This window comes from Neovison vison, chromosome X (genome assembly GCF_020171115.1).
Source record: "Neovison vison isolate M4711 chromosome X, ASM_NN_V1, whole genome shotgun sequence".
Taxonomy (NCBI): Eukaryota; Metazoa; Chordata; class Mammalia; order Carnivora; family Mustelidae; genus Neogale; species Neogale vison.
Window position 1 is genome coordinate 15032501 of NC_058105.1, and position 27490 is coordinate 15059990.

At 45.7% G+C, this 27490-nt stretch overlaps 1 protein-coding gene across 3 annotated transcripts in view; it reads left to right on the forward strand.

Annotated features, from left to right (window-relative positions):
• Positions 1-5885: 5885 nt before the first annotated feature.
• ARHGEF6 (Rac/Cdc42 guanine nucleotide exchange factor 6) overlaps positions 5886-27490 on the forward strand; it is a 100596-nt gene continuing 78991 nt past the window's right edge. For 2 of the 3 annotated variants that reach the window (XM_044235842.1, XM_044235843.1), the window contains exons 1-3: positions 5886-6172; positions 6372-6798; positions 7977-8060. In XM_044235842.1, coding sequence (XP_044091777.1) covers positions 6634-6798; positions 7977-8060 — 249 coding nt within the window. In that variant the 5' untranslated portion in view covers positions 5886-6172; positions 6372-6633. Of the gene's footprint in view, positions 6173-6371; positions 6799-7976; positions 8061-17636; positions 17679-27490 lie in introns of those variants that run through there. The other variant, XM_044235845.1, reaches the window with a different exon arrangement.

The window sequence follows — 27490 nt, forward strand, 5'->3', positions numbered from 1 at the left end:
CAAGTTCACATTAGTCATTTTGAAACATGAGGTGGGAAGCGAAAGATGGTTAAGTAGCAGGAGAGTAGAGTCCTGGGTTTCTTTCTTTCTTTTTTTTAAATTTTTTAAAAAGATTTTATTTATTTATTTATTTGACAGAGAGAGATCACAAGTAGGCAGAGAGGCAGGCAGAGAGAGAGGGGGAAGGCTCCCTGCTGAGCAGAGAGCCCGATGTGGGACTCGATCCCAGGACCCTGAGATCATGACCTGAGCCGAAGGCAGCGGCTCAACCCACTGAGCCACCCAGGCACCCTCTTTTTTTTTTTTTTAAAGATTTTATTTATTTATTTGACACAGAGAGATCACAGGTAGGCAGAGAGGCAGGCAGAGAGAGAGGGGGAAGCAGGCTCCCTGCTGAGCAGAGAGCCCAATGTGGGGCTCGATCCCAGGACCCTGGGATCATGACCCGAGCCGAAGGCGGAGGCTTTAACCCACTGAGCCACCCAGGCGCCCCTCTTTTTTTTTAAATTTTATTTATTTGAGAGAGAGAGCTCAAGTGAGTCCATAAGTAGGCAGAATGGCAGGCAGAGGGAGAGGGAGAAGCAGGCTCCCGCTGAGCCGGGAGCCTGATGCGGGGCTCGATCCCAAGGACCCTGGGATCATGACCCGAGCCGAAGGCAGATGCTTAGGACTGAGCCCCCCAGGCGCCCCAAGTCCTGGGTTTCTAATGACTATGAAGCTGCATGCTAGTCTTGGACTGCCAGATTCTGGATTTATTTTTACATTAGAGTGAAATAAAGTATCTTATTTTTGAAAATCAAGAACTTCTATTTCCTGAAACACACCACATTTTACACCATGATGAAAAACAAGAGTACAAGAGGATAGTCACAAACACATTCGTTTAGTATCCCTAATGTATTACAGACTTCTACAGATCAATAACAAAAAGACAAACAACCAGTGGAAAAGTGGGCAATGAAAATGAGCAAGTATTTCCCAGAAGAGAAAATATGTATGGCCAATTGACATATGAAAAAATGCTTTAGGGGCAGCTGGGTGGCTCAGTCGGTTAAGCATCAGGCTCTTGATTTCTGCTCAGGTCATGATCTCAGGGTTGTGTGATCAAGCCCTGGTTGGGCACTGTGCTGTGCCCTGCTTAAGATTCTCTCTTTCCGGGGTGTCTGGGTGGCTCAGTGGGTCAAAGCCTCTGCCTTCAGCTCAGGTCATGATCCCAGAGTCCTGGGATCAATCCCTGCATCAGGCTCTCTGCTCAGCCGGGATCTTGCTTCCTCCTCTCTCTCTGCCTGCCTCTCTGCCTATTTGTGATCTCGGTCTGTCAAATAAATAAATAAAATCTTAAAAAAAAAAATTCTCTTTTTCCCTCTGCCCCTCCCCCCTGCCCTCTTCTTTCCCCCTCTAAAAAAGAATTTTTTGAAAAATGCTTTAACCTTATTAGTAATCATAGAAAAGTAAATTTTGCACCCATGAAAATAAAAAAATAATTAGAAGTCTGAAAGGTGTATTAGCTATGATGTGGAGCAATGGGAGATTAGAGCCTGATTGTAGGAAAGTGAAATTCTATAATCAGTTTGGAAAACAGTGCTTTGAAGATCCCTACAAGGTTAAGGGCTACTTGTCATGGGAGAAACTGAACAAGCCAGCTAGAAAGATGGTAGGTTGTGGTTAGAAAATGTAATGTTTGAATTCATGATTTAGGAAGCAGAGAGATTTGTGTGATGACAAAAAGTACAAGCTGTGACCTCGCAAGTGGTTGGCTAAAGCGGAGGAGTGTTCACTGAAGATAACAAGGCGTGTCAGTCTGGGTCCATTCAGGACAGAGAAACCACAGAGGGATTTGAACAGGAAAAGTTTAACATAATTGTCACCAGTGACAGGGGACGGCAGTAATGAGGGATTGACTAGTGAGAAGTAAATAGAACTTTGAAAAGAGTATAAGGATGGCAGATACAGTGTGAAATAATACATACTAGTCACTCCCCTAGAGCTGTGAGCTCTCACACGCCTAATTATAGAAGTTGTCATTGGGCTGAGTCAGTGGAACTTGCTGGACATCCGCCCTCTAGGACTTGCTGAAAATGTGCCCTGGGAGGGTGCTTGTTTCCCATTCACAGGGGAGGTGTCTCACCAGAGATACTTTGGTAGGGGACAGTCCCCCCAAAGGTGGTGGCAGGGGAAGCTAGCTGCTACCCGCTGTGCCCTGGTGGAAGCCAGTGCTGCGGAAGGGGAGCACCAAGAAAGCCCGGAGCTTGGCGGGAGCCTGTGGAGTGAGCACACAGGAAACAGGAAGTAAAACCCCTTCTTCCTGCAATGTCTCTACCACCTGCTACCGATAAAACTTCATATCGTGCCAGCTGGCAAAGTAAAAATGATGTAAAGTCCCACGTCCATGTTCACAGAGCGGGCCAAAAGAGGGGCTGGAGGCAATCCAGCAGTCACAAATAGGGAAGTCAAGGAACTGAGTGGTCATGACCCGGATGGTGGCAGAAATTGGGGTACCTGGGTGGCTCAGTCAGTTAAGCCTTCGGCTCAGGTCAAGATCCCAGAGTCCTGGATCGAGCCCCACTTCGTGCTCGCTGCTCAGTGGGGAGTCTGCTGCTCCCTCTGCCCCTCCCGCTCTTCATGCTCTCCCTCTCAAATAAATAAAATCTTAAAAAAAAAAAGAAATTGGGGTGGAGTGGAAGATTATAAACCAACTTGTTTCTCCAAGTGTGACCTTGGTCTGTCTGTGTCAGAATCAAGTGGGATATTGAGTAATCCAGGTTCCTTTGCCCCATGGTGAAGTAGGGGACTGGGGACTACTACTCCCAACTCTTCATTCTTTTCTCCGCCTGCCCTCACAAGAGGTGACTATTTTTGGACACTGTTGTTTGTAAATCATGGCTTTAGGTGATGGAGAGCCTTTGAGGGTTTTTGAGCACAAGTATTACGCGATCAAAGAGTTGTTTCTGGAAAATGAACCAGAGTGTGTTCTGCCAGAGAGTCCATTAGGATGAGAGGATGCAGGTTGGAAAGCCAGGGAGCGAGGAGGCTGGCTCCGTGGCCCAGGGTGCACACTCCTGAGGCTTGGCGGTCCGAGTGAGAAACCTTTGCTCTTTTTACTCGCGCTGTCCTGTGAAGCCTGTTCCTTCCTGTGACTAGCCTGTGACCACCAGTCTTCCAGCGGCTGCCCCTGTGCCCCCAGTTCATCAGCTCCTCTGTGTCAGCACTTGCTTCCCTAAACAGCCTTGGTTCCAGCTTCGGTTCCATAGCTAGTCATTCAGCCCCGTGCTTGCTACAGTCCTGGGATCCCTTGCTCTCCTGACATTGACTCTCCATACTGACCGTACCTTCAGGTCCTCATACTAATAGAACTGCCTTGAGGAGGTGGCCTTGCTTTCTTGGTTTTTCTTTAGTGCTTAATTTGCTGTAGCCATTGTCTAAAATGAGGCAAATTTTCACCCGGGCGACCTCCGCGGGCTCAAGCCTGTTTTGGGCTAGGCTGGGTTCCCGAAATCACTTAGGCTTTATTCTTGATCAGAAAACATAAGCGATACCTCAATAATTCTGTCAGATTTGTTTGTCTGTGCAGTTTTTAAAAAAGATTTTATTTATTTATTTGACAGATGGAGATCACAAGTAGGCAGAGAAACAGGCAGAGAGGGAGGAGGAAGCAGGCTCCCTGCTGAGCAGAGAGCCCGATGCGGGGCTCGATCACAGAACCCTGGGATCATGACCTGAGCCGAAGGCAGAGGCTTTAACCCACTGAGCCACCCAGGCGCCCTTGTCTGTGCAGTTTTGATGAGGCAGTTGGGAAAACGTGTCCAAAGGACGTAGAAAAATGTGTTCAAGTAGGTCTGACTTGGGAATTTAATTTACCCACGAATGGATTTTGTATTTCTTTCTATGACATAGCTTTGACTATGGTCAAAAGTCAAGTAAAACTTTTGATTGACTATACTTATTTTGCTTCTGAGTATAATTATATCAAACCAAACATTGGAGGTCAAATCCTTGTTAGAGCACTACTGATCGACCAGACAATGTGAATGAATGTCAAATAGTGATGCTGGTGATGCAGAAGAAACCGGAGAAAGGGAAGTACCATACTGTATGCATTCAATTATATAGGATTCTAGAAAATGCAGACTAATCTACAGGGAGTGAAAGTGGATTGGAAGGGAAGGGAGGTGAAAAAGAGTTTGAAAGGGCACAAGGACATTTTTTGGGGACGATGGAAAGTTTTACCTGGATTGTGTGAGAGATTGTATCACAGCTGTGTACATATGTCAAAATTCATGAAATTGGACATCTTAAATATGTGCAATTTATTATATGTCAATTATCTCTCAATAAAAGTAAAAATCATGGGGCGCCTGGGTGGCTCAGTGGGTTAAAGCCTCCGCCTTCTGCTTGGGTCATGATCTCAGGGTCCTGGGATCGAGCCCCGCATCGGGCTCTCTGCTCAGCAGGGAACCTGCTTCCTCCTCTCTCTCTCTCTCTCTCTACCTGCCTCTCTGCCTACTTGTGATCTCTGTCTGTCAAATAAGTAAGTAAAATCTTTTAAAAAAAAAGTAAAAATCATTACTAAGGAAAGAAGTTTTGTTAAGTCGTAGGAGTTCATTCATTCATTCATGCGTTTGTTCAGTGTTTTTTTTTAAGATTTTATTTATTTATTTAAATATAACAAAACTTCTTTCCTTAGTAATGATTTTTACTTTTTTTTTTAAAAGATTTTACTTACTTATTTGACAGACAGAGATCACAAGTAGGCAGAGAGGCAGGTAGAGAGAGAGAGAGGGAAGCAGGTTTCCTGCTGAGCAGGGGGCCTGATGCGGGGCTCGATTCCAGGACCCTGGGATCGTGACCTGAGCTGAAGGCAGAGACTTTAACCCACTGAGCCACCCAGGTGCCTTTTTCAGTGTTTTTAAAAAAGATTTTATTTATTTATTTGAGAGAGCAAGAGAGAGACCACGGACAGGGAGAGGGGGTGGGAGGAGGAGGGGAGAGGAGGGGACGGGGAGAGGGGAGGGGCAGAAGGAGAGGGAGAAGCAGACTCCTTGCTGAGCAGGGACCCTGACCCTGGGCTCCATTCCCAGGACCCCAGAAAGATGACCCGAGCCAAAGGCAAACACTCAACTGACTGAGCCACCCGGGTGTCCCTCATTCAGCATTTTAAAACATCTACTCTGTACCTGGAGCTGCTGGGAACAGTGTTAATTAAACAAGACGGACAAGCCCTCTGCTCTAGGGAGGTTACATTCTGGTAGAGGAGACATACCAACAAATAATAGTAGTGAGTGTGATAAATGTTAGGAACAGGGCAAGGAGGGGAAGCTTTGAAAACATTTAGCAGGATCATCTAAGCTGATTATTTGGTAGTAGATGTTTAAAGCTGTATTGAGAAGGATTCGGAAGCTTAGCTGGATCCCCCACGTGAGGAGGGGCAGTGACCGATGCGGAGGACCATGCCTTTGCCAGTTTAAGGCCATGCCATTCCCCATGGTCTTCTTATACCTTTCCCAACAGTATGTCTCTTTCAGCTGGTTGTGAAAATGTTTGAGGATAACAAGATCTCTTGTTTTAGACTAGGATTGGTTTTTTTCAGAGCAGCATTTTCAATGCAGTGTTTCTTGTCGGGGAAGCATCAACTTTCCAGACTGTAGTATAGACAGAGGACAAGCACTCTTTTATTCTCAAAAGTTGGGTTTTTAAGTGTTTTGTACCCGCTCATGGGACTGTGTCTGCCCCTTTGCTAGGGGTACCACAGCTGGAGTGTGTAGTGGAACCAGGTCCAGAAAAAGAATTGCTAAAGAATGCAAGTAAACAGGATGTCAGATGTTATCCTTAGCCTGTTTCCCTAAACATAGCTTTTTTGGCTGCAAAGTAAAATACCATTCTTCTAGCTTCTGCTTCCACGCTGGGATGGCTGACGGCAGGCACGGTCTTCATTCGCTGGTTACGTTATCACCGTGCAATTCAAGGTGTTCTACAAGGAATGATCCCGAGACACCATCTCTGTGAGACAGGATGTGGACATCCGGCCACTTCTTGGAAGAATTTTATCGGCCTACCTTCCCCATGAGGCTCAGATCTGTCTGACCTAAGAGCCAGTTGGCATCTTCCTCCTGACAGAAGCCAGATTTTCACTGGGGCTAGACTATTTATTGACAGTGTTTTCCCAGACCGGCCCGTGAGTGTCTCATTTCCAAGGTCCCCTCTGTTTTCCAAGAGCACTTGCTTCCTTCTCTCTCCTCCCTCCCCAGCCTCCTCCTCATTTCCTTCCTTTACAGCTTCTTGCACTGTTGGGGTTTTTTTTGGGGGTGGTGGTGTTTGTGTGTGTTTCTTCTTCTTTTTTAAAAAAAAAAAACCCTAATGAATTTGTTTTGCAGGTTTGGACAAAGAAACCCAGCATTATTCAAGGATTTTTCTTCCTTCTTTGTCTACATCTTTTAAGCGCGATCTCTGTGGCTTTAAGATCCCGTCATTCGAGTGGGTTCCACGGTTATCTAAGAAAAGTTGTCAAGAGGCTTTGCTCTGCAAGCCCCAGAAGAGAACTTATAAAAACGGAAGGCAGTAGCAGATGCAATTACGGATGTGGGTTAGCCGTTGCAGCTGCCCCACGGAGCTGTGCAGAGCATACCGTCCTCAGCCATGAACCCAGAAGAGCGAATCGTGACATGGCTTATATCCTTGGGAGTTTTAGATTCCCCCAAAAAGACCATCTGTGATCCGGAGGAGTTCTTGAAGTCCTCGCTGAAGAATGGGGTAGTGCTGTGCAAATTGATCAACAGACTTAGGCCTGGCTCTCTAGAAAAGGTAAGGGAGATGGGCAGTCTCTTTGCCATTGCTTACCACCAGAGAGCAGTAATAATGTAACCCTTGAGACGTTCTGTTGCCCGGGGCCTCGGGACTCTCCCACTTGAATCTCTTCCTGGGAATTTGGCATTCTCTCTTGTTCTGTAGTTCAGAAAACACAGAAAATGAAAGGTTATCCTCTAGCAGTTGGCCCTTAAATATAGCAAAACCGTGATGCACCGTTGGTGCCAGGGGACAAGGAGAAAATACCCGTATCATTTGCTCTGTCATAGAGAGACCTGTTCTACCTCCCGGTGTACCAAGGGCATATTTTGAACTTGAGGTATATATGAGTCTTTGTAATAATGGGATGATTTATGACAGATATTGATGGTGTTTATTGACGGTTTGGCTCAAATCAATGTCGATTTTCTTCTCCAAGAAAGAAAATAGCCTTTGAAACATAGGCAACCAGGAGAAATAATCCCAAGTGTCAGAAAGGTTTGTTTAAACAACAGAAAGCAGATACATGTGTTGAATGCAACATGTGTTCAAAGTGAAATTAACCTCAGTCTCTTCTCAGTAGCCTAAAGTTTTATTGTTGGAAAACTACGGTAGTGAGGATGGGCAATTTCTAATGTAGGCACTTTAAGTAAGTTTAAAGGTCGGATCCCACAGCTAATTTCTGCAGGTTAACAGGGGATGTGACTGTGAGCATAACATGAGTTCTTTTGGCTTCTTGACCCGTTTGTGTTTTTATTGAGCAAATTGATTTCCTTGTAAGTTTCCTTAAACTTGAAAAAAAAAACAGCATACAGAACTGTAACGAAATGTAGCAAACGGGAGAACAGGATTTTAATGTCCCTCATGGGGAGGAGGGAGCCAGGTAATAGATTAAAAGCAAGAACCAAGCTCTAAAAACAGTCTGGATCCAATTCGCTACCCCCACACCTCAGCAGAAGGCAAAGAAAAGGTTTGTCAGTAGAGATAGATGGTTTGGGACTGGAAGTTGGGTGACATTTGAAACAGACCGTTTAGACTTACATCACTTCCTCCAGTGGTTGTTTCTCTTCCTGGATTGATAGCAATGTGGCCCTCTGTCTTATAAAGCCTACTTATCTAGTTATCAGAACCTGGGGCTAGGGTGTGCTTGGCATGGGACCACAGTGTCTGAGTGACATGTGACTCTGGTTCTCTAGTACTGCTTGGAGCCCCAGACCGAAGCTGACTGCCTCAACAACATTGGTGACTTCCTGAAAGGATGTGCGACCCTTCAGGTGGAGGTAAGCCCTGGGGTGATTTTGACCATCAAACAGGGGTAGCATATTATGGAAACCATGGTTAAGACTGGTGGCCTCCAGGGGTGGCTTGCTAGTTTGTCTAGTACTGAAAACCAGTGCCAAACCCAAACCAAACCAAACCAAATCAAAACTCAGAATAGGATATCTTTGAATACAGCATCCGAGCCCTGAAAGCAGGCTTCCGGTGACAGAAGTTGTGTGTGGAGCTTCTCCGCTGGGGCAACTGGCTGCTCTGCACGGGGGCGAGGTGGGGGGCGCGTCACTGTAATGCCTCTGTACTGGGGAAAGAGGAAAGTATATTGTCCCTTTTCCCCATTAACCCTTTAGAATAGAAGCCTTGAAAAGCCCAGAGAACCTGGCCCTGTGGTAGAAATTGTGTATTAAATTACATTGCCTTGCTTTATAGTATATGGATCTGTACAGTACATATGGGGGTCTTGCTGGAAAGGAGGGGATACTTTTGTCTGAGTGTCAAAGTACTTCTCTGCTCCTCTGTGTGTGTGTGTGTGTGTATCACATCTTTATTTGCAGAAGCAAAAACCATGGAAACAATATCAGTATCTAGCAATAGGGGAATAGTCAAATAAATTCTAGTACATTGAAATAATGCTGAAGTCTTACACATTCATTTAGAAAAGATGGTAGGTTTTTTAACTTGAAGTCTAGTTGACATATATTATGTTAGTTTCATATGTACAACATAGTGATTGGACAGTTCTATACATCACACAATGCTCACCACGTTGAATGTAGCTACCATTTGTCACCACATAATATTATTTTTTTAAAGATTTATTTATTTAGCGGGGGGGTGGACAGAGGAAGAGACAGAATCTTGACGTAGACTCCCTGCTGAGCACAGAGCCTGGTGGGCAGGTGGGGTGGGGAGAACTTGGCTATGGGCTTGACATGGGGCTTGATGCCAGGGTCCTGAGATAATGACCTGAGCTGGAATCAAGAATTGGTCGCCTAACTGACTGAGCCCCCCAGGTACCCCTACGAGTTATTGACTATGTTCCCTATGCTGTGCTTGTCATCCCCGGGCCTGCCTTACTTTATAACTGGAAATCTGTGCCTCTTTGTCCCCTTCATCTCTTCTCTCTGTCCCCTCCCCTCTGGTAACCACCAGCTTATTCTCTGTATTTATGAGTCAGTTTCTGCTTTGTTTGGTTTTTGGTTTTTAGATTCCACGCATGACAGAAATCATATGATAGCGGTCTTTCTTTGTCTGACTTATTTCACTTCGCATGATACCCTCTGGGTCCATCCATGGTGTCACCAATGGCAAGATTTCCTTCTTTCTGTTGAGTTGGTCAAGTGCATATATTCCACATCTGTGTCCATTCATCTCTTGATGGACCCTTGACTGGTTTCCGTATCTTAGCTGTTGCAAATAATGCTTTGATAAGTTTGTGGGTGTGTATATTTTTAAATTCGTGTTTTTGTTTTCTTCAGGTATTTGCCTCAGTGTTTTTTTTTAAGATTTTATTTATTTATTTGAGAGAGAGACAGTGAGAGAGAACATGAGAGGCAAGAAGGTCAGAGGGAGAAGCAGACTCCCCATGGAGCTGGGAGCCCGATGCGGGACTCGAATTCGGGACTCCAGGACCGTAACCTGAGCCGAAGGCAGTTGCTCAACCAACTGAGCCACCCAGGCGCCCTGCCTCAGTGTTTTGATGTGTAAGATGGACACATTAATTGCTACCTCATGGGGTTGTTTTACGGATCAAATGAGATGCTACATAATAATTTCGAGCTAAGAGCTTGGACCCAAAAAAGATCTATGAGATGATAATGTACAGAGCTCATCGGGGAAACAGGGACATTAAGAAGTGGAGACACGTTGTGACAGTAGTATTTGTGGAGAAATATTCGTAGTGGGTTGATCATGGTCTCGGACCTAAATTGTTTGGGTTCAGAATCTCAGTTCTCTCTCAGCTTTGTGACCTTGGGCATGTTCCTTGACTGTGCCTCGGTCTCCCCATCTATAAAATGGGAATAGTAACAGCACCTATCTCGTAGGATCACTATAAGATGTCAATGCATTCATGTCCCCAGAAGAGTGCATGGTACATAGTAAGCATTTCTCCAAGTGTTAGCTATTATTAGTAGTAGTAATACAAGTCGCTTTGCCCCAGATAAACTTGGCTTGCTTCAGAATTTTTCCTAAAGTTAGCTACAGCATCAGGCTATAGTTGTCCCAGAATATTTTATCCAGGTGTCCTGTTGCCCACTGTGAGCTGCGTGTGTCTGCATTGGCTCGTGTGTGTGTGTGTGTGTGTCTTTTGAGGTAGGTGTAGCCTGAGACTTTTCTATATATCTTCTAGAATAACATCTACTATTGAACAGATCATGGTATGTTCCATTTTATTTGACAAATAAAAACATGGTGAGGCTGCCAATGATTTCCGTGCCATGAAGCTGCCAGAAGGTATCCTGAGCTTCTTTGCAGTTCTCTGAGAATACTAGATGATACGGAAACACCTCCTGGGTCTAGCACTGTGGGAGAACGAGTCGTTTCACAGAAGTGGATTTTTCTGATAGCTAATGCTTACTCGTTTAAGTATCAGTGCTTAAAATATTTTCACCCACTTTGGAGATGAATCTTTCTGAAAAATGCACACTAATTTTCATTTCTTGAATGGAAGGCACTGGGTGTATTTTTGTCTCTCTTTGATCATTGAGGCTGGCCTGAACATCACAGGGGTATTGGAATAGGGCAGTATCTGGCATGCGGGCGAAGCACATAACTTTCTCTAGTTTGGCAGACTGGGGTTGGAGTCTTGGCTCGGCCAGTTACTGACTGTGGACTTCAGGCAAAGTTACTTGGCCTCCTTCTGTTTCAGTTTCCTCATCTGTATAATGGAGGCATTAACAACATGTACTGCGTAGGATTGTTTTAAGGATCAAATGAGAGAATATACCCAAGGCACGAGACTGAAAGTGAAGCTGGGGGGTCCCACAGCCAGGAATATGCACCACCCAGTCTCAAGCTCCCAGGGAGCTAGGAGACAGACCGAGACACACATAACTACAAAGTTTTGTTTTTTTTAAAGATTTTATTTATCTATTTGACAGACAGAGATCACAAGTAGGCGGAGAGGCAGCCAGAGAGAGAGGGGGAAGCATGCTCCCTGCTGAGCAGAGGGCCTGATGTGGAGCTCGATCCCAGGACCCTGAGATCATGACCTGAGCTGAAGGCAGAGGCTTAACCCACTGAGCCACCCAGGAGCCCCCAAAGTTTTTTTTTTTTTTTAAGATTTTATTTATTTGACACAGAGGGATCACAAGTAGACAGAGAGAGAGGAGGAAGCAGACTTCCCACCGAGCAGAGAGCCTGATGTGGGGCTCGATCCCAGGATCTGATTCTGACCCGAGCCAAAGGCAAAGGCTTAACCCACTGAGCCACCCAGGTGCTCCCCCATTACAAAGTGTTTTTTTTTTTGTAGTTGTTGTGTTTTTTTTTTAAGATTTTATTTATTTATTTGACACAGAGAGAGAGATCACGCATAGGCAGAGAGGCAGACAGAGAGAGAAGGGGGAAGCAGGCTCCAGCTGAGCAGAGAGCCCGATGCGGGGCTCGATCCCAGGACCCTGAGATCATGACCCAAGCTGAAGGCAGAGGCTTTAACCTACTGATCCACCCAGGCGCCCCTATTACAAAGTTTTTTCAATTATTTTTTTCAGTTGACCATATTTGACATGTGACCTGTAACCTTAAGGTGTACAGCATGTTACGTTGCTGTATCTATATATTGTAATATGATTGCCGTCATAGATATACTTATCATATCACATAGTACTAGTACAATATTGTTGTCTATATTCAATATTACTCCAGGCATTAGACCACTGTGGCTCACTTAGTCCTTAAGCAATATCAGTGTTTATCTCCCCATTTCCCCATCCCGTGGTAACTACCATTTTACTGTCTTTTTTTCTGAGTTTAACTATTAAAAATTTTTTTAAAGATTTTATTTATTTATTTGACAGAGAGAAAGACACAGAGACAGAGCACAAGCAGGGGGAGTGGGAGAGGGAGAAGCAGTCTTCCTGTTGAGGAGAGATCCCGATGTGGGGCTGCATCCCAGGACCCTGGGATCATGACATGAGCCGAAGGCAGACGCTTAACAACCGAGCCACCCAGGTGCCCCATGAGTTTGACTTTTTTAAGGTTTTGTTTAGTTAGACTTGAGAGAGAAAGGGTGAGAGAGCGTGGCTGAGAGAGAGCGCAAGTGGGGGGAGGGGCAGTGGGAGAGGGAGAGAGAGAGAATCTCACGCAGACTCCCTGCTAGTTGGGGGTTTGATCTCAAGACCCTGAGGTCATGACGTGAGCTGAAATCAAGAGTCAGAGGCTTAATTGACTGAGCAACTCAGGGACCCCAAGAACACACTATTACTTAGCTAAAGAAAGAGTTCTGGCTTGAAAGGGTTAGTTGGGAAATGTAGAAAAATGTAGAAACCAGAGCTGGGGCAGCACAGTGATATCTTGAGTACTGGCTGTGGGGCACAGCAGCCCCATTAAAGAGCTGCTGCCTTCTGAACCTCTGGGGGGCCGGTGGGTCTCTCCAGGGGACCTCCATTCTTGTGCTCGCAGATGGCTGTAGTGTCCTAGGGCCTCTAGAAGATCACACAGCTAGTAACTGGGAGGTCTGCCGAGACATCTAAGAAACAAAGCCCTCTCTAAAGCACTTTTCCAACATTGATATTTTGAAACATAGAAGTTTTTAAATTTTTATTATTTTTATTTATTTTTAAAGATTTTATTTATTTATTTGACATACAGAGATCACAAGTAGGCAGAGAGGCAGGCAGAGGGAGAGGAAGGGAAGCAGGCTCCCCACTGAGCAGAGGAGCCCGATGCAGGGCTTGATCCCAGGACCCTGGGATCATGACCTGAGCCGAAGGCAGAGGCTTTAACCCACTGAGCCACCCAGGCGCCCCCCTATAGAAGTTTTTTTAAATGTGATAAAGTCAAATTGATCTGTTTTTTTTTTTTTAAAGATTTTATTTATTTATTTGACAGAGAGAGATCACAAGTAGGCAGAGAGGCAGGCAGAGAGAGAGGAGGAAGCAGGCTCCCCGCTGAGCAGAGAGCCCGGTGTGGGACTCGATCCCAGGACCCTGAGATCATGACCTGAGCCGAAGGCAGCGGCTTAACCCACTGAGCCACCCAGGCGTCCCAAATTGATCTGTTTTTGCTGTTGTTTGTGTTTGGGGTATCATGTCTAAAAAAACCCCCATTGTCTAATGCTAGATCATGAAGAGTTATACATAATGTTTTCTTGTAAGAGCATTAGAGTTTCAGCTCTTACATTTAGGTCTTTGAATCATTTTGTGTTAATTTTTGTAGATGGTGTGAGGTAGGAGTCCAAATTAATTCTCTCTTTTTTAAAGATTTTTTTTTATTTATTTGAGAGAGAGAGAGAGCACAAGTGGGAGGAGGGGCAGAGGGGGGTAGCAGACTCCCTGCTGAGCTCAGAGCCTGATGTGGGGGTGCATCGTAGGACCCTGAGATCATGACCTGAGCTGAAGTCAGATGCTTCACCAGCTGAGCCACCCAGGTGACCCCCAAATTCATTCTTTTAAACACTATTTTTGAAAAGACTGTTCTTTTCCCCACTCAATTAATGTAGCAGTGTAATAAGGTTTCAAATCAGAAAGCATGAGTCTTCCAAATTTGTTCTTCATTTTCAAAATCATTTTGGCTATTCTGGATCCCTTGTATGCCCATATGGATTTTAGGATCAGCCCGTCCATTTCCACAAAAACAATAAAACAAACAAACAAAAAACCCCCACAAAAAACTCAGCTGGCATTTTGATAGGGATTGTGTTCAACCTGTAGATGGCTTTGGGGAATATTGCCATCCTAACAATACTGAGTCTTCTGATCCGTGAATACAGGATGTCTTTCTACTTATTTGCGTCTTTTAAAATTTCATTCAACATGGGGCGCCTGGGTGGCTCAGTGGGTTAAAGCCTCTGCCTTCGGCTCAGGTCATGATCCCAGGGTCCTGGGATTGAGCCCTGAATTGGGCTCTCTGCTCAGCGGGGAGCCTGCTTCCTCCTCTCTCTGCCTGCCTCTCTGCCCACTTGTGATCTCTGTCTGTCAAATAAATAAATAAAATCTTTAAAAAAAATTTCATTCAACAGTGTTTTGTAGTTTCTAGTGTGTGTATCTTATACCTCCTTGGTTCCTTTTGATGCTATTGTAAATGGAATTATTTTCTTAATTTCATATTTGGATTGTTCAGTGCAAGTGTATAAAGATACAACCGATGTTTGCTTATTGCTCTTGTATCCTTCAGCTTTGCTGAACTTATCAGTTTGAATGTTTTTTGGATTCCTTGTGGATTTCTTATACAAGATCTTGTCATCTGTGCATAGAGATAGTTTTACTTCTTCCTTCCAATCTAGATGCCTTTTATTTCATTTTCTTGCCTAATTTGCCTGGCTAGAACCTTCAGGTCAGTGTTGCATAGAAGTGATTAAAGTAGACATCCTAGTGTTGCTCTTAATCTTACGGGAAAGCTTTCAGTCTTTTCACCATTAAGTAGGATGTTAGCTGTGGGTTTTTCATAGATGCCCTTTATTGGACTGAAGGATTCCCTTCTATAACTGTTTTTGTTTTTTTTTTTTTTAGTTCTTTTCTTGTCCTGAAAGGGTGCTGGATTTTGTCAAATGCTTTCTCTGTATCTGTTAAGATGCTGTTGGTTTTCATCCTTTATGATCTTGATAAGTTGTATTACTTTGATTAATTGTCATATGTTAGATCAATCTTGTAATGCTGGGATAAATCCCAGCGGGTCATGGGGTTGTATGTGCACATAGAGATGGATTTGTATACATCTGTGATTATTCTTGAAGCTTTTTTTTCATAGAAATGGAATTACTGTGTCAAAATTTGATAGATATTCTCAAATCCCCTTAAAAAATGCTATATGAAGCTCTACTCCCACCAGGTGAGTAGGAAGTGCCTTCTTCCTGATGTCCCTGGCAGGACTGGATATTATTTATCTTTCATATTTGCTAAAATGTTGGGTGAAAGTGGCATTTCGTTTACTGCTGTAATTTGAGGTTTATGATCCTAGTGAGTTTGGGTATCTTCTGACCCCTTCATAGTACACTTACATTTCCTTTTCTGTGAACCAGCTCTATCTTTTTTATGTGTTTCCAGAATGGAGAAGGCAGGAAGGACACTCAGGCCTCAAGAGAAAATCTTCTAGAACATATGGAAAAACCATTCTAGCAGTGTTAGTTTTGTTTTCTTTCTTTTTTTTTTTGAGATTTTATTTATTTATTTGACAGACAGAGATCACAAGTAGGCAAAGAGGCAGGCAGAGAGAGAGGAGGAAGCAGGATCCCCAGAGCGGAGAGCCCGATGCGGGGCTCCATCCTAGGACCCTGGGACCATGACCTGAGCCTAAGGCAGGGGCCCTAACCCACTGAGCCACCCAGGTGCCCCGGTAGTTTTGTTTTCATTCTGCCTTTGAACTTGGGAGGAGGAGGGACAGATACAGTTCTTCTGATCAGTGGAGAGTGGCCTGGGTGCTACCTCTTGGACTACACAGGTCTGGCTACAGCCCCCATGCTCGGCTCCTGGCTTCACCTCCAGCTGATACTCCTGCTCTGTCCCCTGCTACCTCTGCTGCCAGCCCACTACTATCTCCTGTTTTGCTCCTGGGCCAAGCGTACTTTTATAAAAAGAGGTTTTGCTTATTGAATGTCTATGAGACTCCATGAATGCTTCTCTCTATCTCTTTCTCCCTCCCTCCCTTCTTTTCTTTTCTCTCTCCTTCTCTTTTCAGTACCAGCTGGTACCAGTAGGGCTTTTCTTTGTCCCCGCCCCCTCACTGCCTCCTGTCTTCCTGAGTCACTCCATCTGCCTTGTCACTGGAACAGCATGGGTTCCATCCCCAAAGTGAGGCCTGTGGGATGGACGATCTGCCATTCCCCAGGGGCTGCTTTGCATGAAGGTCCTTCTGGAAGGGAGGCAGATCTACTAATGACCAAGAGCCAAATCTCCCATAAGAGAGCTCCAGCTCTAGGAGAGCAGAACCATCTTGGAGGAGTGAGGCCTGAGGCCAGGCAACTAACCAGTAGCTGTAATGGGTATCAGTCAGACCCTTCTTCAAGGCCAAGTCTGCCACCTGTGTGAAGTCAGAGACCCCCCCCACCCCTTCCCTAGGCCTCGGTTGATTCATCTGTGAAAGAGGAGACTAGAGTAGGGATTGGTAATGTCTAACTGTTGGACTCTCTATTTTTAACTGGCTCAATTCCAAAAGTTTCTGCTGGGCAGAGCTTTGTATATTTAGCCGCTCAGTTTGTGCTAGTGGGAAGAGTAAAGAGGCTATCGGAAGTTTTTTGTTTTTCCGGTTGAGCAAATCTGACACTCCTAATGGAATTTCCCTGAGTTCCAGGGCTCTGGCCGTCCTAATCTTTTACTGACTGCATCATATTTCTGTAAAAACTGAACTTCAAGTAAGGCAGTAAATATTCCACATCTGTCGTGAACCTTATTATGCTCCTAACAGGCCCCTTTGACCTGGGTCCTATTACCAGAGAGCCCAAGAAGGGCATCCGGGGTAGTTGGGGAAGGGATGGGTGTTGAGGGTCGCCGGAGAGCGCTTCCTTTCTCGCTCTCCGGCTGGGCACAGAGCTGGGGGTTCCAGCTGGCGTCGGGGATCAGCGGCAGGAAGCGGGCCGCCAGGAAGGGCTCGTCCGCCAGGCTGGGATTCCCTCCCGAGGCCCCGGCAGTGGCCGGCGGCAGGCCAGGCACCCGCGGCCCGGGGCTCGGCTGGAGCCCGCGGCGGCAGCATGCGCAGTGTGGTCGTCGCCGTTCCACCGTGGCTTCTGCTGCTGCCACGGCTACCGGGGCGGCGGCGGCTGCTCTGCCGCTGTCACTTCCAGTTCCTACTTCGGAGATCCAGGTCCGGGTCACCGCTTCCCCGCCGCTGGCCCTGTCCCTCCAGGCCGCCCTCCCTGCCGGGCTCTGGCTCCGGGCCCGGAGGGGCCAGCGCGCTGGGGTCTGGCGGGGTCCCCGGGCCGCCGCTCCCGCCCTCCCGCCGCCGCCGCCCCGCGCGCCCTGGCCCGGCTCGCTGCCAGCGCACCCCGCGGGCGCGTCTCCCGCAGCCCGCTCGGCGCCGCGCTCCTCCGCCTGCCGAGCCGCACGGCTCTGGAAGCAAGAACTTGAGGGCAAGAATCTGGCATCGCTTTAGATTAAAAAAAAAAAAAAAAAAAAAGACATAAAGCAAATCCTTAGGCTTGAGAGGTGGCGGGCGCGGCACGGAGTTTGGAGACGGGCGCCCCCTCCTCGCCCGCGTTCGGGAGCAAAGTTGCAGCCGCCCCTCCCCGCCCGGGCGAGCCGAGCCCAGCTCTCCAGTTTCGCTCGGGTGGCGGCGGCGCTCAGGGCAGGGTCCCCTCTCCGGCTCCGTGCACGGTTCCCGCAGCCTTGGCACGGGCTCGCCCGCCCGCTCGCCGGCCCCGTGACTCGCGAGGGCGAGCCGCTTCCAGGAGTCAGCGGCTGCGGGTGCGCGGCGCGGCCGGAGCGAGCGAGCGAGCGAGCAGCGGGAGGAGCAGCGGGCAGCGGCCGAGCCAGGTGACCTATCTGGGGGCGACGGGGTCAAGGGAAGGAGAGGACGCGAGGGCCGGGGTGGGGCGGAAGGACCCTCGTGCAGAGGAGCCGCCCTTCCTCCCCCTGCCGTGGCTCGCAGCCCCCGCCGCGAGGTCGGCTCTCGCCCGGGCCTGGCAGTGCCCTGGGATCCCGGGGGCCTGGAGGGGGAGGGGGGCGGGGGCCGAGGGCGCGGAGCGAGGACGCGCCAAACTTAGGGGCGAGTTGTCCGGCTCCGGCCGCCGGCTTTGCAGCGGACAGGGTTCCTTCTTTCCTGGGGAACCAGGGCAGTAGTCGACAGTACTGTTTTGGATACTAATTTGATGCCTGCCCCCCCCCACGCCCTCAGTCCCCGGTATCGCACGTTTGGGGAGATTTTCAGCATTGAGCACACAGGTCGGTCGCAGGAATGGTTTGTGGATGGGGTAGGACCTGTACTCTGCAAGGTGTACCAATGTGCCCGTAGTTAATTTCGAGTTTTCATTTTCCAGTCATTTAGGAACCCAACAGGTATTTGAGCTATTTCGTTTCTTAGCTCTAGAGTGGAGAGCCCTTAAGTTTATCTCTGTCTCTTCAAAAACCTTATTTTTATTTTTGGTTTGTTATTGTTTGGGGCTGTATGGGTGACTCACATGATTTTTTTCTTCCCTTTTCTTAATGTGTAGTGGGAATACAAATGGAATAAGGGAATATATTAGCCTATGCAACTACTTATGGTTTTATGAATAAAAGTGTCACATAACCCCCGAAAAAAAAAGTCACACAATAGGATAAATTTCAGTTGATATTCTGTAAAGTATTAACAATGTTAACAGCAAAATTCTAAGGTCCAACTGCTTTTCTAACTTCTATTTGCCTGGAAAGCCCACAATTTGTCCTTGAACTTCCTGTCTTAATTTTGACATTGACCATGGTAAGAGGAGCTTGGATGACATCATTTGCTCCAGCCACAGTTCTGGTGTTCTGTGACTGAGAGCACCTCTCTCCAAAACGTTAAGGCCTGGGCCTGCCCTTGGACTTCAGCTGAGGCATTTCCAAGGATTTCTCTTAAGCAGAGTATTACGCTACATGCCAGGCAGTGCTGCAGTCCCTTCTTACATAAGTGAGCTTCAGGCTGGGTGTGCTTGGAGCGGTTAATATCAGAGAGTTCTCAGTCTCCCCGGGGGTGGTGGTGGTTGGAGATTGGAGTTTGGAACAGAGTAAATTTGCAGCTTCCATCGTCGTCTTGCATTTCTTTGCTGCTCATTTTTTTTTTTTTTCGAATGCCTTCTACGTACCTTATCTGAAACTCACAGGGCCCTTGCAAAGCATGTAGGAAACCGAAAAGTTAGTTAACCAGTCATATACAGCTTACCAGTCACAGCATCAAAACTCCAACCTAGGTCTTCTGCTCTCAGCTCAGCACTTTTTTGTTTGGTTTGTTTTTACTAAACTATGACATTTTATACAACAGCGTTTCATTTGGCACATTTTACGGATGGTATGTTTTCCAAGCTACTCGTTTTTCTGTTCTTTTTGCCAACTCACATCTTGGCCTTGTCTTTGCTCGCACAGGGCTGGCGCTGTTCTTAAGGATGAGGGCAGGAGAAAAGCCTTCCAAAGGAGGGTCTGTGGTTTGTATTTACGGACAGTCTGTGTCCTCTCCATTCATCTTCAGGAATAGCAGGTTTGACATCATTAGTCCACGTATAATATTACTCCAGTCTTTACAAAGAAACTCATTCAGGAGGAGAAATTGGAGAGTGTGGGTTTTGTGCATTTGCAGCGATCTGCTCATCCCTGTGCTTAGATGCAAAGGAGGAAAAGGAGTGGAATAGCTACTTAGCCACCACTTCTTAAGCACCTACTGCTATATTCTAGGTACTGTGCTTGGTGCTTTACGTATATTACCTTGTTTCATCCTGCCAGCAATCCTGGGAGGGAGGTGGTGTTGTGCCCATCACACAGTGGAGGAAATTGAGGTTTGGGGATCATCCAGATAAATGTCAGTGCAGATCAGAACATCACTGCTGATGGGTCTGACTCCAGAACTCGTTCCCTTTGCCGTGTACCAGACTGTCCCCCAAAGGAGCTATTGATAAATACAGGAACACTAAGCCCCTTGGTTTTCAGATATGGCTGTACATCAGAGCCATCTTGGGAGTTTCTATAAAATACAAATGTGAGGTTCCCCCCCCAACTGAGCACTGAGCCTAATTGGTCTGTAAGTGGAGCCCAGGCCTGGGTATTTCCTTTCTTTTCTTTCTTTCTTCTTCTTCTTCTCTTTTTTTTAGAAGGGAAAGGTGTAGAAAGAGGGAGAGGGAAAGAGAGAATCCTTTTTTTAAAAGATTTTATTTATTTATTTGATAGAAATCACAAGTAGGCAGAGAGAGAGGGGGAAGCAGGCTCCCTGCCGAGCAGAGAGCCCAATGCGGGGCTCCATCCCAGGACCCTGGGATCATGACCTGAGCCCAAGGCAGAGGCTTTAACCCACTGAGCCACCCAGGCTCCCCCACCTTCTTTAAAGATTTATTTATATATTTGAGAGAGAGAGTGCATGGGAGGGCAGAATAAGAGGGGGAGAGAATATGAAGCAGACTCCCCGCTGAGCACGGAGGCTGACATGGGACTCGATCTCCCAACCCCAAGATCATGACCTGAGCCAAAATCAAGAGTCAGGGCCACCTGGGTGGCTCAGTCAGTTAATCGTCTGCCTTTGGCTTAGGTCATGATTCTAGGGTCCTGGGATCGAGCCCCATGTCAGGCTCTCTGCTCAGTGGGAAGCCTGCTTCTCCCTCTCTCTCTGCAGTTGCCCCTGCTTGTGCTCTCTCTCTCTCTGTCAAATAAATAAGCAAAATCTTTAAAAACAAAAACAAAAATCAAGAGTCAGCTACTTAACCAACTGAGCCATCCAGGGGCCCTGGTATTCTTTTTTTTTTAAATGTTTGAATAAACTTCATATTGAAATATAATGTGAATTCAGAAGTCGCACAAATTCTAAGTATATGGTTTGATTGAACCTTTACAAATTGAACACATCCATATAATCAGCACACCAATTAAGAAACACAACATTGGGGGCGCCTGGGTGGCTCAGTGGTTTAAGCCTCTGCCTTCAGCTCAGGTCATGATCTCAGGGTCCTGGGATGGAGCCCCACATCAGGCTCTCTGCTCAGCAGGGAGCCTGCTTCCCCCTCTCTCTCTGCCTACTTGTGATCTCTCTCTGTCTATCAAATAAATAAATAAAAATCTTAAAAAAAAAAAAAAGAAACACAACATTGGGGCGCCTGGGTGGCTCAGTGGGTTAAAGCCTCTGCCTTCGGCTGAGGTCATGATTCCAGGGTCCTGGGATCGAGCCCCGCATTGGGCTCTCTGCTCAGCAGGGAGTCTGCTTCCTCCTCGCTCTCTCTGCCTGCTTCTCTGCCTACTTGTGATTTCTGTCTGTCAAATAAATAAATAAAATCTTAAAAAAAAAACAAAAAAAACCCCCCAAAAAGAAACACAACATTATCATCCCCTGGAAGCCACCTTCCTGCCCCTTCCCAGTCACACCCCTCACCAGTGGACCCCACTGCCCTGACTTCTAAGACAATAGAGTCATTTTTTTTCTGTTTTGACATATTATATGAGTGGAATCATATAGTAGGTACTCATTTGTATACAGTTTCTTTTTTTTTTTAAGATTTTTATTTATTTATTTGACAGAGAGGGATCACAAGTAGACAGAGAAGCAGGCAGAGAGCCCGATGCGGGACTCGATCCCAGGACCCTGAGATCATGACCTGAGCCGAAGGCAGCGGCTTAATCCACTGAGCCACCCAGGCGCCCCTGTATACAGTTTCTTTTACTCAGGGTAACATTTGTACAAGTCACCCATGTCGTGGGTCCAAACGGTTCATTCTCTTTATCGCTGGTCATATCCTATCCTGTGGCTGTACCATCTTTTGTTTATCCATCCACCTGCTGGTGGCCGTCTGGGTTGTTGCCAGCTTTGGGCTGCTGTGAACAGTGCCGCTGTGCGCTGTGCGTGTCTTGTGCCCCGCTTCTGGTGCTGGGTTTGTACATGGGAACGGAACTGCTGGGTCACGGGCTATGTCTGTGTTCGGCTTCAGTAGGTTCTGCCCAGCAGTTTCCCAGAGTCACCGTGTCTTGTAATTAGTTTGTTTCTTGGAAGGTCCCCAAGCGATCCTAATGTGCAGCCAGATGTGAGAACCACGTCCGTGGTTTATCTCGAATTCAGCCATCTAGCAACCTCCAGTGTCTGCCACCTAATTGAGAACCGTAAAGAAAGAGATACCAAGCTTCCTCCGGAATCTCGGATCTTCTAGAAAATCTTCTCTGCTGGATCGGGCAGTTATCATCTTCATTCCCATAATCCTTTGCGCCAGGCTCTCTTAATGCTGACGGGCCACTCCTGATAGGGATCTGTGGACACATTTATCTCTCTCCTAGTCTTGGCACTTCTCAAAGGCAGGAAGCTGAGTTTGATCATTCTTAAAATGCCAGCATTCAATATAACATGTGCCCCTAGTAGGTACTCTGTAAATGTTTAGTGGCTAAATGACCAATAGCACGAGTGAGTGGTGAGGGAAGGTCTGGATTATAGAAAAGAGCCCCCCACCCAAGTCTTTGCACCAAGGCTTTGGCACTTCATTCCCGGGAGATTGCCTCAGGATCTCACTTGAAGCCTAATGACTTTTACTTCTCTAAGCATGTTGGAATTATGGGTAATCTGGTTGCTCATCCCCAAACGGATTAGAAACAGAAAATTAGATTAGATGAGATTAGGTATGTGGAAGCACTTTGCAAATTGGAGAACAGCATGGAGATAGAAGGTCGTGATAAAAGGAGAAAGGGGGCTTCGAGGGCCTGGCTGTGCTGGCAGTGGTAGAAAGAGTACATATCCATGCACAACATGGAAGAAATGAAATCAACAGCACGCCGGGAAAGGAGACAGGGAGACTCTGAAAAGCAGACTCCTGAATACATAACCATCTGGGGCCTTCTGGTTCGAGGTTAGGCAGCTCAGCACATGCTCTGCGGTTGAGTGGCTCGAATTTGTGACTTTCCCTACCTGGGTCTGGGTTTGAATCCTGGTCAGGGAAACCTGTGTTCTTGAGAAGTTGCATAGCAGGCAGGGCCTAAGAATCCCAGCTTTGGACTTGAACTGACCTGGGTTGGCCACTTCTTATGTGTGTGTTGACTTCGGTGGCAGTAGCGGTAGGTAATACTAGGAATGTGCTACTTCTCTGTATCAGGTATACACTACCCCTTAGCTGTAAATGAGAGAAAGCAGAGAAAGCACTTGGCACAGTGCCTGGCACTGAGCAGACTCAATGAAAGCTAGATTGTAACTGGAATTTTAATATATCCCAGTGTTCACACATGATAACATTGAGTTATCAAAAAAAAAGTTCACTTAAGTCTTTAGTTATATTAAGCAAAATCTAAGAAGTGACTCATGCTTTAGAGAGAGAGAGATAGATAGATCTTCTTTTGAAATCCTAACACTTTAAGGTGTAAAGAGAGCTGGTGTATTCTGGATTTTTCGATTTATTTGAGGGAGGCTTGGATGGCTATGTATATCCCCCTTGGGACTGCCTTTGCTATATCCCATAGGTTTTGGACCAAAGTGTCTTCATTCTCATTGGTTTCCATGAGTTGTTTACATTCTTCTTTGATTTCCTGGTTGATCCAAGCATTCTTAAGCAAGGTGGTCTTTAGCTTCCAGGTGTTTGAGTTCTTTCCGAACTTTTTCTTGTGGTTGAGTTCTAGTTTCAAAGCACTGTGATCTGAGAATATGCAGGGGATAATCTAAGTGTTTTGGTATCAGTTGAGCCCTGATTTGTGACCTAGTATGTGGTCTCTTTTGGAGAAAGTTCCATGTGCACTCGAGAAGAATGAGTGTTCTGTTGTTTTAGGGTGGAATGTTCTGTATATATCTGTGAGGCCCATCTGGTCCAACGTGTCATTCAGTGCTCTTGTTTCTTTATTGATTTTCTGCTTGGATGATCTGTTTATTACTGAGAGTGGCGTGTTAAGATCCCCTACTATTAATGTATTCATATCAACATGACTCTTTATCTTTTTTTTTAAGATTTTATTTATTTATTTGACAGACAGATCACAAGCAGGCAGAGAGGCAGGCAGAGAGAGAGGAGGAAGCAGGCTCCCTGCTGAGCAGAGAGCCCGATGCGGGGCTCCATCCCAGGACTCCAAGATCATGACCCGAGCCGAAGGCAGAGGCTTAACCCACTGAGCCACCCAGGCGCCCCTGACTCTTTATCTTGATTGAGAGTTGTTTATATAGTTGGCTGTTCCCATATTGGGGGCATAAATATTTACAATTGTTAGATCTTCTTGGTGGATAGTCCCTTTAAGAATGATGTAGTGTCCTTCTGTATCTCTGACTACAGTCTTTGGTTCAACCAACTGAGCCACCCAGACACAACAGTCTTTAGTTTAAAATCTAATTTATCTGATATGAGAATTGCTATCCCAGCTTTCTTTTGAGGCTTATTGGCATGAAAGATGCTTCTCCATCAAAATGGCTCTCTTGTAGACAGCATATGGACAGGCTCTGTTGTTTTCTCCAATCTGTAACCCTGTGTGGCTTTATGGGAACATTTAGGCTGTTCATGTTGAGAGTGATTATTGAAAGATACGTTTTTATTGACATCATGTTGCCTGTGACGTCCTTGTTTCTATTGATTGTAAATTTCTGTTCTGTGTCACTCTTGGGTTCTTTCTTCTTTTATAGAACCCCCCCTTTATATTTCTTGTAGTGCTGGCTTAGTGGTCTTATGCCTCCATCAGAAAGGATGAATACCCAACTTTTGTATCAATGTGGATGGGACTGGAGGAGATTATGCTGAGTGAAATAAGTCAAGCAGAGAGAGAGTCAGTTGTCATATGGTTTCACTTATTTGAGGAGCATAAGAAATAACATGGAGGACATGGGGTTATGGAGAGAAAGGAGTTGGAGGAAGTTGGAGGGGGAGATGAACCATGAGAGACTGTGGACTCTGGGAAACCAACTGAGGGTTTTGGAGGAGAAGGGGGTGGAGGAATGGGTGAGCCTAGTGGTGGGTATTAAGGAGGGTGTGTATTGCATGGAGCACTGGGTGTGGTGCATAAACAATGAATCTTGGAACACTGAAAAGAAATTAAAAAAAAAAAAAGAAAAGAAATCCTAACACTGAAAACAACTTGCCAGATGCCTCAGTTGGTTAAGTGTCTGACTCTGGATCTCAGCTTAGGTCTTGATCTTGGGGTTGTGAGTTCAAGCCCCACCTTGGGCTCCATGCTGGGTGTGGAGCCTACTGAAACAAACAAAAAACTTGGATACAGGGCGGAGTAAACTGTGGCCTCTGTGGGATGATGGCTTCTTCCAGGTTTCTGGGCTTTTATACCAGTTACTTGGAGAATTTAAACAGGGAGGAACTTTAAAACAGGAAAACAAAATCCAGCCATCTTGTTTCTTAGTTCCATGCTTTATTGGACAGAGATTTCTTGTTTGTGGGGAAAAAAATCCATTTTTTTTAAAGTAAAGTTGAAGGTAAAATGCCCACATATTTTCTAATACTTGACACCCCTCTTCTGAAGGCAAAACCAACTGAGTGTTTTCTGGGAACTTTGGATGACTCGTGGTGGCGGCCTTAGCCTCTGTTCTCTTGTTGACCAGCACGCAGCAGGCCTCTTTCAACATTACTACCATCTTTCGCTCACTAATTGAAGCTCTTTTCTTTTTTTGTACTTGAAATTCTCAGTGCCTCACATCATAGAAAATAATTTGAATTTAGATTAGAGTATACTGAAATGTGTTTAAAATTATTTATATGTCCTATTTAATTTGTTTATGTATTTTATTTGGAGGGCTCCCTAAAGACTGTTTAAATTTCAGTGATATCGTGGCTCAGTGATATCCGCAGAACAGAGACTAGAACCTTTAATTATAATTTCTGTCAATTTACGTATAACCTCAAGAGTTTTATGAACCAGATATGAAAGTTCATGTTAAGGTCTCCAGCTGATTGTCTTGCTGTTGTTCTCAATGCTTTGCGTGGCCAATTTTTAACTGCTGAAAGCAATTTGTGTATGGTTTCCTTCATAAGAACTCAAGACCAGAGATGTGTGGGGCTCCAGTTCTGGAGAAGACAAAGCAACCGAATTCTTCAGAGACGATGAATTATTCAGTTGTTAGCCACAGTAACTTCTTTAGCTACCATTTTGTGTGCTAATGATAGAAACAGTTTGGATGGGTTCCTCTTGGAATTGAAAAAATCAGGAATGCTTTTTTGCTCTTTTCTAGTCTATGCAGAAACTAGAAGGTGATAAAAGAATATTTTCAGTTTCTCACGTTTACTACCTGGGTGAGGTAGTTTTAATTTTTGTGTCTTCTGTTTGTTTTATTTTTAATTTTTGTGTCTTTTAAAGCAAACACGTTCGTTTTATGATTACAATAGCTTGAAACTTAAAAATATACCCCAGAGCAAGATGCTTGTTGTTTTAGTTAAATTACACAATTCAACAAATGGTTTTCTATTTTGGTGACGACTGACAAAAAAACGTCTCCCCTTACCCCCTGGGAAATAAGTAGTAAGTCTGTCAAATTGGGCATAGTGGAGGGAGAAAATCAAAGTCAGTTGCCTCTATACAAAAAAACATGTTATATAATACTTAGAAAGGAAACATGTCATTTCTGGGTTGGGTTGAATGTATATTAATAATAACAAAAGGCATGCATTTTGTTAGAAAATTGGATCAGCTGAGTCTCCCTTATCTTGTTTTAAATCTCATTCCCTCTAATTGGGTTTTCATGTTGATTCTAATCCGGACTGTTGCTGGGAGCCCCAGAGCACACAGTCTTGGCCAGCTCTCCCCTACTCCAGCCCCATTCTAATCTGGTCATACGTTACCGTTCGAGGCAGCCCCCAAGGACCAGTTGTTGCTGGCACAGCAGAAGGTGTGCCCTACCATTGGCAATGACTTTGGGGTTAGTACCAAAAGGACGTGCAAGGTCTGGCCTTGGAACTGCAAGTAAAGAAGGGGGAGGGCACCTGTCAGTTTCATAGGGCCTTTGCTTGCCAATGTTTTAGAGGGGATATATGTCCCCCCATTCCGAAGGTGTTCCACCTCTGTATTTCAGTAGTGAATTGCCACTTCCTCTGCTGTCATCTGGAGGAATGACTTAGGATCCCAGACATCTGTCTGATTAGCTCCAGACTTTGTTGTTGTACCTTGGCCGACTTAGACCCTACCGCATGGAGGGGAGTCTGGGTTCAGAGAGGTGGCTCATTCGGAGGAGCATAGAGCCATCCATCAGTTCTGCTTGACTTCTGGCAGAAGATTTACCTTCCTAATTAAGTTCTGCTTAAACTAAGAGAGTAAAATCCCAGCTTTATACTTTCTTGGGGACCTGAATATTATTACAGAGATCAGATGTATCAGCTAAGGGATTGAAACGGGCAACAGAGAAAAGAAAGGATTAAATTAAGGTTAGATGGAAGGCGTTGGTTTCCAGAGCGGTGAGTGACACCGTTAAATTAAGGGCTTGTCTCGCTCTAGACAATAGCAGGCAGGTTTCTCTACCTTGGGAAGCATGGACATTATTTTAAGAGGCATCTTTAAGGTGTCAGGGTCTTCACATCATTTTTATGAAGAGCCTAGCCTGTGATGCAGGCCTGAACACTAAGGAACATTCTGTCTTACAAGTTTGTCTCTTCTTCATGGCAAGGTCTCTAGCCGACAGGGGCTGTTTACCAGTAATTTGTGAGAAACGTGTGCAAACTGAGAATGCAATATATTTTTTTAAATTTTAT